General features: G+C 44.7%; 1 protein-coding gene across 1 annotated transcript; it reads left to right on the top strand.

Moving 5' to 3' along the window:
* The first annotated feature begins 247 nt into the window (after window positions 1-247).
* amigo1 (adhesion molecule with Ig-like domain 1) lies at window positions 248-8,208 on the top strand. The gene is made up of 2 exons (XM_072681766.1): window positions 248-923; window positions 1,318-8,208. The coding sequence occupies exon 2, from the start codon at window positions 1,410-1,412 to the stop codon at window positions 2,889-2,891; it is 1,482 nt and encodes a 493-aa protein (XP_072537867.1). The 5' UTR covers window positions 248-923; window positions 1,318-1,409; the 3' UTR covers window positions 2,892-8,208.
* Window positions 8,209-10,560: the final 2,352 nt, after the last annotated feature.

A 10,560-nucleotide genomic window follows, 5' to 3' on the forward strand; every position in this document is an offset into this window, starting at 1 on the left:
CCCTCAATCTTGTGTTGCCAGGGACGGGGGGCATCCACATTGTAGAGCCTGTCTCACGTGACGCTAGTCCCTCGCTATTTTCGCCTAACCCTAGTTAACGTGTTCAGCCTACAGGCTATGCGCTGCTATAACGGCCGTGCGGCAGAAACACTGCACCGCACTGCTGCTCGATACATCAGGCAGGAGCTGAATGAAGCTCTGACGTGTGTGTTGCGATGGGAATTCGAGGAAAATTAGCATTTGATAGACTCGGGAGCACGATGCCTGCGCTGGGTGCAGCTCCAGTGGGTTCTTTTATCTGAGAAGGGACCACCGAGAAACACCGCCCCTCCTCGTGCGCCACTGCTCATGCGCTTTAAGTGATGGGCCATGGAGAGATGCTGATCACACAGCAGCGCTGCGTCTCTCCAGGAGCCTGTTTCACCCTGCTTCGCCCTCTCTCTCTCTCTCTCTCTCTCTCTCTCACACACACACACACACTCACACACACCAGCGCGCGCATGCACGCACGCACGCACGCACACTGCACCATGTCATAGCCTCGTGGACCTTTCTGCGAAATGGCCATTGCGCACGGATTTCTCCAGCCTGCTCCGCGATGATCCGCCTGTAGGAAGACTGTAAGAAGACAGTGCGTCGTTTTCTTTACGTAATCTTGTCACTACTTGCGCGCTTGTCCTCGGTCGCTTCGGTTCGGACGTGTCTCCCCCCCCCTTTTGTTTTTGTCAGGAGCGTTTTTGTTTCCTTCCTCCAGAAGAATACACCGTCTAACACACGCTCAGCGCTTCTGCTTGGCTTCGGGTTCTGCATTGGGAAAGGCATGCCCCGTTACTGTGATGTGCAATGGATAAACAGAGAGCAGCCTGGGAATTGCTTCCAGACAAACCTTGACGTATCGTAATCCGAAGCTAAGCACTCTGGAGGTAATGTAGGCCTGCCTTTATAGCATTATGATGTTTACTTGGGGCTCATTAGGAGATGGGACAGTGCTTTCGGGAAATGCTGCAATGCAACACTACTGTCTTGGGGCACTTGAGGCCATAACATCTCACCTCTACTTAGCAAAACTGTTGCTCAGTTGCTTCCAGGACGGGGTCTTTCTGCTGCATGCGTGTGCTTTAATCTGTATGAATGAATGCCTCTTGTTTGTAAATCTGTTATTATGCATGCATGAGTGAGAGGCATGCCAGTCTTTCCACTGGCAATGTCATAAATGACTCATACTCGTTTTTATGACCGCGCTACGCATTACTGATGAACTCCCTCGCTTTCGACAATGCTTGAGCTGCCTTATTTTGTTTCTCTGTTTCCGATCAGGCTTTGCAGCTCCGTCAGAGCGTCGGTCCGAGCTGTTCTGTGTGAAGAAGGAATCCAGATTTTCAGGCTGTCTCTCAAAGAGAGTGGAAGGTATGTCATCCTCTACGGGACTGAGCATTCAGTGGACTATCTGTATGTCCCTGGTCCTTTTACAGACGCCAGGGTCTGATGGCACCTTCGTGAACTTCCACAAGACATGCATATGCGCCAGTAACATCGTCAGCTGCTCCAAGATGAACTTGACCACGGTTCCGATGGAACTGCCCAGGTACACGGCAGTTCTGGACCTGAGCTACAACCACATCACTAGGCTGCGGGCAGAATGGACCACGTACAAGCTCCCCAAACTCCACAACCTCTTGTTGAGTCATAATGGCTTGTATTTCATCTCTACAGAGGCTTTCGAATATGTCAGGCAGCTGCGTTACCTGGACCTTTCCTCCAACAGCTTGCAACAACTGGACGAGTACATCTTTGAGCAGTTGGGCGAGCTGGAGGTGCTTCTGCTCTACAACAACCATATCTCGCAGATCGATCGCACTGCCTTCTCGGGCCTCAGCAACCTACAGAAGCTCTACCTGAGCCAGAATCAGGTGTCACGCTTCCCCCTGGAGCTGGTCAAGGACAAGACGCGGCTGGAGAAGCTGAGCTTGTTGGACTTGTCTTCCAATCGGATCAAGGTCCTTCCCGTCCAGGAGTTGCAGGGCCTGCCGGCCTGGATCAAGAACGGACTCTACTTCCACAACAACACTCTCATCTGTGACTGTGAGCTGTACAGCCTGATGGCTCACTGGTTCATTCGACGACTGAACTCAGCCGTGGACTTCAAAGATGACTACACCTGCATGTTGCCAGGGCCCGAAAAGAATATCCTGCGTGTTTTCCAGCTGAATATGCACATAAACTGTAGCACGTTTAACGAGTCAGTGGAAGAACCCTTTTTGGAGCAGAACCTGGTCCTCCACTGTGACACCCGGCAGCGGGACATGTCCAAGACTTGGATGCTACCTGGTAACATAGCGGTGTCTCCTGGCAACAACCAGAGTGCAGCAGTCCTCCCAGATGGCAGCCTGGAGATCCGTTCAGTAAAACTCGAGGATTCTGGTCAGTATACCTGCTTTGCTGTGAGTGAGTACCTTAACGAGACTCTGTACGTGTGGGTGAAAGTGCGTAACTTTACTCAGAGCGGACACGGCGAGACCCTGAACACGGCTTACACGACTCTGGTGGGCTGCTTGGCCAGCGTGGTCCTGGTGCTGATCTACCTGTACCTGACCCCTTGCCGCTGCTTTTGCTGTCCAGGGCAAGGCAAATCTAAGAACCATCACGAGGACAGCATCCACTCCTCCATGCTCAGTGCCACCCCGACTCACGAGGATCTGGCCACCAAAGCAGAACTCAACAGGCACGTTGCTTTTATAGACCCCAAGGACCTGCAAGGCCAGAACGGGAAAGTGAACCCCAATGGGGATGAGGAGCTGGACGAGGAGGCTAGGCAGGGCAAAGGGAAGCGAAAGAAATCAGTGGCAGACTCCATTAGTTCAGTCTTCTCTGACACACCCATAGTAGTCTAGTAGTCTGTATGGATGCTGTCCAGCGTTCAAACTGGGAGGGGCCTTCTGTTGTGGATGTGTATCGTGAGAGCTATATCCAGAGATACTGAGCTACTGTGACTTCCCTGGATAACGAAAGTGGCGGAAATTCAGTCTGAGCCCCTCGGCATTCGGCTGATTAGATATACAGTGTTGTATCACTTTCTTTTTTTTCTTTTCTTTTTTTTGAGTTTGACAAGGACAAGGTAGAAAAAAAACTTTCCAGCATTTAATTCTGTAGCATTTAAGTATATACTGTGAAAAGGTCTTGCCATATACGGTAAGTGGACTTGATCATTGGAAAGTAGGGAGGCAGATGGGAAAAATGACGAGATTCATTTCTCCATGAATAGGAGGTATAACTGGGAAGCCATATTGTTCAATAAGAGATGTGTAAGGAACGACACATTCGCTATATAATCATAAGTCATAAGCATGATTCCTAAAGACTGCTAATATATAAAGACTATAGCTTTGTGGCCTGTAGCCATTAGCAGCACTGACAGTATTTATGCTCTCCTTCCCCAAATGCTAACTTACCAGCATCACCACGTTATATATAGACTTCAGTCATGAGTCATTCCTACAGGAGGGGCATGCCATTAGGTTGAAGCTGCATTACGTCGAATGCTGAATATTTGAGTATTGAGTCTTTGCAGGAATGTAGCAAGGTTTTCCATCTGCTTTTAGCAGTTCAACACCTCCAACTTAAAAGGGAAACCATGAGGAAACCCATCCCGTTCAAGCCTAAAACCTCTGTGTGGGTGATTTTTAAGTGCGTAAATAAGGAAAAGAGGAATTCTGCTTGGCATTTTCCCATCACAGCGAGAAATGATCACGGATATTCCATTGGCTAATGTTCATCCAGTGAGTGAACCATGCGTACCGGAACTTAGTTAGCTGTTATCTGTTTGAAATGAAGCCAAAGTTGATTTTTCTTTTGCATTGCAATTACAGACACTTGCAATAAAAACCGCACGTCGGGTACTGTTCGAACAGGGTTACAGCTAGCGGAGTTTTCCATCCGGAAGCTCTGCAACCACATGTTAGTTTAGTCTAGTTGTGTTGCCAGTAAGTAATGTCCAGTCTAATGGTTGTTGTAGCACCATAAACTGTAACTGAGCTGCCAGCGACAGTGATCCCTGATTGGGGTTTGAACATTTCACTCAGAAATGATGTGAGATGAATCCCCTGTTTAACAGTAAATCGGTTCGCCGTGGTCGTGCGACCAGGACATTTTCAGCGTAAAACAATGGCTCCTAATTACCTGACGACTGACATCCTTTTTTGAGGTAATCTCTCATTTGCGCAGCTTCATTTGCATGAGGCTGTCTGTCATGACAACCCGAGACCGATACGTTACCTGAATGCTAATGACCTCTTTAAATAGAATGATGCATCTCCCTGTCGCTCGTCTGTAGAGTAAAAGCGAGGACGTTACGCGACTCAGAAGCCAAAATCATGTTTTTTCCAGACAGCTGGTTCTCGAGCCTTTTCCCGAATTCATCTTTATTTGCATATTTTGCTGGCTTTTAGTCATGGCTGAGTCATCCATTGTCAGAATGTTGTAGAAATGATCTAGGCTCTAATTACATCTTAGACCCCCAGGGTTCTTTGTGAGCTTGATGAGAAAACAAGGCCCAGAGACATGGCGAGGGAGGTGGGTTTGGGGGGCGGGGGTAGGGTGATGTCAAGCGTTTGTTCCGATCCAGAATCGTTTTTCAGGGCGGCTGTTTACATCACATTGATCAGATTCAGATACGAGATCAAGAGTTAAGAGATTATTGGTAGTGTTTAGTATTGTCCAGTTGGTGTCCCATTTTACCTTGGTAGGCCTGTCACATTAACTAAAAATATATATATATATGTTTTTGGACAGTGTATTGTCCCAGAAATAATTGCGATAATTGATTTTATTGTCATTTTAAGACACTGATGCTACCAATATATTAATAACATAATAGCATAATAATTAATTACAGCCTTTTAAAGAGCAAGGAACTTAGAATTACTAATAGTTTGGGAGCTGTGCAGTCCATACTGCCTGTCAAAAGTTTGTAGCATATTTTTAAATGTTGAGTTTTAAAAAACAACAACAACACGTGTTCACCTGTCGCAGTGCGCTCTGTGTGAACGGAGGCTGTTTTACTGATGTTTTGCTCATTGCACAACTGGCTAAAAATATTGGTGGCATTCTTATGTAAACAAACATGCAAGGAAACACAATGGGCAATATGTAGTTCAGCAAATTGAGATTGAGGTCATGTAGATATGGTGTACGATAAATCGGATCCGTGATTATCGTGACAGGCCTATACCTAGCTGTAACCAATGCGCCTTATAGGCTGTACCAGTATATGTGCCAATTACATTATAGTCCAGTGACGGTGTCTAAAGACTATAGGCCTAAATTCCATCCCATTTCCTTAATGGTAATGTTCAAGGCTCCCAGTCCAGCAATCAAATGGCAGGTGGCTTGGCTTGAACATCCTGATTTCTTCAGCACGCCCTGGTTTCCAGTGTACTGGTGCATAGCATTGACACAGTCCATGTAGCACTCAGGCGTGACACCCTATAGCTCTATCCCAACACCATTAATAATTAGGGTTCTCCGGTTTCCCATTTGCTCAGACGGAAAAAGAGAGGGAGAGAGACAGGGAGAGTAGATCAGAGTGGTAAGGCAGCCAGATCATGCTTACTTTCACCCTGCTTGTCTATTAGGACTTGAAAAACAGTCAAAGTCACCTAGAGATGGGTCAGCTTCATCTCTATGGAAATAATATGCAGAAAACAATGATATCAACTGACAGGAGAAGACTCAATCGATCCATGTAAGAAGATCCCAACAGATGATTTTTGGCTTTAGTATGAGTCTGCTCAGACCCAAGGTGAGAGCACATCTGGTTGCACAGCATTATCTCAGGGAAGACGAAGTCATGGAGAAGGAGAGCAGACAGTGGGCAGGCAGTGGACAGGCAGTGGGCAGTTTCAGGCCTTTTTCAAAAGCCTCTTCAGCTGAAGCCAAAATTCTGTGGCGAGTTGGTGTCCTCAGCATCATGATCTCTGCGGGAAGAGGCCGATGTCTCAGCCGCTATCAAGCGCGCCTCACCTGACAGCCAAGTGCTTTCCTTCCCAAACAAGATCTAGCGACCTGCCAGCTGTTGTCATGTGTTTTCCTGGAGGTATTCTTAGGCGGCAGCAGTATTCTACTATTTAATCCGTGTTCATCATTCAGCACTTTGTGGACAAGTACATCTGTGCTTTCGTGTGCCGTCGTGTTGTTTGTTTACAGTGTTTATGAGACAGTGTTTTCTTAACCAGCGAACCATCTTCGTCCACCACGTCTCAAGAGAGGCTGAATTCCTCTTTCTTCTATCAGCAGTGCTCCAAGCCTGCTCCTGGAGATCTGGCAGCACCATGTAATTGAATACAGCTGGCCTCTAATGGGCAGATGCTCCTGAAGAGCCTGATTAGGTGGATGGAGTGGGTTGAGGCTAGAGCCAGACTGCGTCAGGAAGCAGATCACCAGGAGCATATCTGGCAACCTTCTTCTTTATATATTGTGTTCTTTATGCAGTCGTCTGGATTCCAGTTGTGACCCGAGATGTTGATTTTTATGATAACATTATCTGTAAAGACTGTTTCTGTCCTATGATATAATTGACGGTTATGTTTACAGTACGTCTCGTCACTTTAGGTCTGTAAATGACGTTAAGAAATTAGTAGTAAAGGAATCGAACTTCACTAAGCCATCACAAAATGTACCTTTGGAGGCAACAAAGCACTGTATTGTAGAGTAGCTGGGTAATAACGTATGCTCTTCTTCAGGAATACACTGTTACATGTAAAGAGAGATGACGTATGTGACAACACCCCGGAGAGAACTGCCGTGGCTCTGCTTTACTCTACTAGCCTCTAATACCTTTGCTGGGATAGTGTAGAACATAAGCACACTACAACATATCAAGTGTGCGAATGTACCTAGTTCCTACCTAGACACTTCAACACTGTGTGAGAGTGTGACTTTTGAATTTGGCAAGAGCCATGTATGTGCGTATGTATGTAGGTAACGCTCTTAATAAAAGAAATAAATAAAGGTGCTTCACAGGGTTCTTTGAGCGATGCCGTAGAAGAGGCACTTTTGGTTCCATCAAGAACCCTTTTTGTAAACAAGCTGTGAGTATAAAGTATCTTTAAAATGGTTAAAAACCTTTACATTGGCACCTTTACGCATATTACACTATTTGGACAAAAGTATTGGGACACCTGCTCATTCGTTATTCGTTATTTATTCCCAAAATCAAGGCTATTAAAACAATAGGTGTACCCTGCTTTTGTTGGAGTAACAGTGTCTACTTTATAGGAAGGAAGGCTTTCTACTAGATTTTGGAGCATTGCTCTAAGGATTTGATTGCATTCAGCGACAAGAGCATTAGTGAGGTCAGGATGTTGGATGATCACCACCCCAGCTCATCCCCAACTCCCCTGCTCACGCCAGAAGTATTAGATATACTGGAGCACCATCCATCATTTCAGAGAACACAGTTTCACCGCTCCACAGCTCAGTGCTGGGTGGTACATTAGACTGGCATTAGGCATGGTGCCAATAGGTTCATGTTCATCTGCTCCAGACGGTCCTGCTCTATCGGCAGTACTTCTCTACAGAAACTAGATAGAGGATGTCCGTGTAAGAGATGATTACAACTTAAAGTAGCTGATTGCGTTCATTAAAAGGGGTGTCCACAAACATTTGGACACATAGTGTATCTTCTACGTAAGTGGTTCTTCTATGGTATCACTCAAAGAACTCTTTATAGCACCTTTCATTTTAAGTGTAAGTACAATTTTACCAATTTCTTAGGTATGGCAGATCTTGTAGTTTTGAATCTTTGGGTATTAGAGACTATTAATTGAAGTGGCAGTGCCAGCCCATTGTCCACAAACCCATGCTTTTGCCGTTACTGTTCGTAAGAGCAAGGAGATATGGAAATAAAACACACCCAGCTACTGGAGATCACACCAGTACAAAATGAATGTCTTGAGGGTAGTAGTAGCCTCATAGTACAACATGGCCTATGTCTCAGTGAGCATATTACGAGTGCAATATCTAGTAGATGCTGCATAATGCTGGTCCTGTATTAGAGCTATAGAAGTCTTGCTGTAATACGTCTGTATGCTAGATTGTCTGAGGAAGGAGAGGTTTTTGGTAAAGCTTAAGCCAGACCTGTAGAGGTTTTAATGTAGACAAATGATTAAAATGATACATTCTGAAAATGAATTAAAAAAGGTGACCGCTTCATGTTTGGAGTCTGCTTCACTTCTGCTTGATTTACTGTTGAACCACATGATATTCCAATTCGACTAAATACTGGAGGTAGAACCCAAGTGATGTATCCAGGCTCTAGGCAGAAAAAATGTTTTTGTAGCTACTGTAGCTACTGTGGTGAAACTGGACAAGCTTTACAAAAACTTTGCCCAAAAAGCTTGTCAAATAGGTTGCACATGCTTTACACCACAAAAAGGGTTCCCATTCATTCACTCAGGAATTCGCATTCCAGGAGTTTTCATGACAGCGTAGAGTCAATAAGTATATTTAAAGCCTTTCGGTATTAACTGGTTTTACACACATGATTACTGGATGCACCATTTAATGCTTATTACTACTATATGGACAAAAGTATTGGGACACCTGTTCATTCATTGTTTCTTCAGAAACCAAGGGTATTAAAGATTTTATCCTGCTTTTGTTGGAGTAACTGTGTCAGCTGCCCAGGGAAGGCTTACTACTAGATTTTTGAGCAATGCTGAGAAGATTTGATACATTTATTGACAAGAGCAGTAGTGAGGTCAAGCTGTTGGATGATCACCACCCTACATCATCCTCAACTCATCCACAGCTCAATTCTGGGGGCTTTATACCCCCCTCTAGCCCATACCTGGCATTAGGCATGGTGCCAACAGGCTCATGTTTATTTGCTCCGAAGAGTCCTATTCTATTGGCAGTACTTCCCTTTAGGCACTAGATAAACTGCGGCAGCTGTGGGTGCAACTTAAAGTAGCCTAATACATTTATTAAAAGGGGTGTCTACATCTGGGAACCTCTCTAAATTATATGGGTATTTTTTTTATTTTTTCTCCAAACGTGAGTCTGGAGAACAAACGTGAGAACAAAAATGGAACTACAGTGCCGATAAAAAGTATTCACCCCCTTGAATGTTTTTTCCATTTGACTGTTTTAACAACCAGATTATGGTGAACTGAATTTACAAAAAAAGCAAGCAATCAGTGCTAGAAGTCTCACAATTAGTGAAATAGAGATCACCTCCAGTGTGTGCAGTGAACGTGTCTCAAGTGATTGTAGTATAAAGACACCTTTCTGGAAGGACCAGTCACTGGTAAGTCAGTTAGTCAGTATACCCAGTATTCATACAAATACACCATAAAGACAGAAGAACTCCTTCCAACAAGAAAAGGTTATTGATGGTGCAAGTCAGGGGATGGATTCAAAAAACGCAATCCAAGTCATCCAAGAACATTCAGTTCCGTTTAGTTCATCATTAAGAAATAGAAGGAATATGGCATGTAAAGCAGGCTGGCCCCATCAAAATGAGCGAGTGTGCAAAAGAAGGCGACTAGTGAGGGGAACGTTTCTGCATATGGCTGTTGCCCATGTTCTTCACCATTGGGAGACCTCAAAGAGAATTCAGTCTCTAGTTCAAGGCATGTGGGAGACTCCAAGCTCAACTGGAAGAAGGTTCTTTGGTCTGGTGGCCATCAGACCAAACACTGCGCATCAGCACACCATCCCCACCATGAAGCATGGTGGTGGCAGCATCATGCTGTGGGGATACCTCTTGGCCTGGATGCCCTGGAAGGTTTGTTTAGGTACAGGGTAAAATGAATCTAGCTAAATACAGGGAAATCCTGGAGGACAGTCTGATGCAGACAGCAAGAAGACTACGACTTGGGAGAAAATGTATCTTCCAGAAAGACAATGATCTGACACATACAACAAAAGCTACACAGAAATTGTTTTAAAGCCCAGACATCAATCCAATAGGGCTGGACTTAAAAAGGGCTATCCCCATACAAATTGACAGCTTGCTCAGTTTAACAAAGAGGAATGGAGTAAAATGGCAGTGTCCAGATGTGCAAGCCTGATTAAGACCTATCCACACAGACTCTGTGACTGCAGGAAAGGTGTGTTTACTATTCAATTGAAGGGGTTGAATACTGAGAATCTTTTGTGATTTTTTTGTGAAAACAGCCAAATTATATTGAACACAATTCCATTCATAAAAACAATAAAATGGGGAAAGAAATCCAAGGGGGTGAATACTGTCTGTAGACACTGTATATTAGCATTATCATTTAAGGAGCTGGGCTACACTTTAGCAAGACTCCTAACACTACATTGGCCCACATCTGTAATACGAGTAACCTTGTAAGTCGCTCTGGATAAGAGCGTCAGCTAAATGCCATAAATGTAAATTTAATACATATAAACTGGGGTATATGGCATTGTTTTCATCCTTAAAATAAACACACTGTTCACATGATTCACTCAGATGCCAGTTCTGAGAGCCCAACTTTAAACAAAGGGTTTGGCAGTTTAAATACTTCAATACTGGCAACATAACAACTGCTTACA

Source organism: Salminus brasiliensis, chromosome 6 (genome assembly GCF_030463535.1).
Source record: "Salminus brasiliensis chromosome 6, fSalBra1.hap2, whole genome shotgun sequence".
Lineage (NCBI taxonomy): Eukaryota > Metazoa > Chordata > Actinopteri > Characiformes > Bryconidae > Salminus > Salminus brasiliensis.

Coding starts and splice junctions, on each gene's coding strand:
- amigo1 (XM_072681766.1), top strand. CDS start 1,410: ATGTCATCCTCTACGGGACTGAGCATTCAGTGGACTATCTGTATGTCC.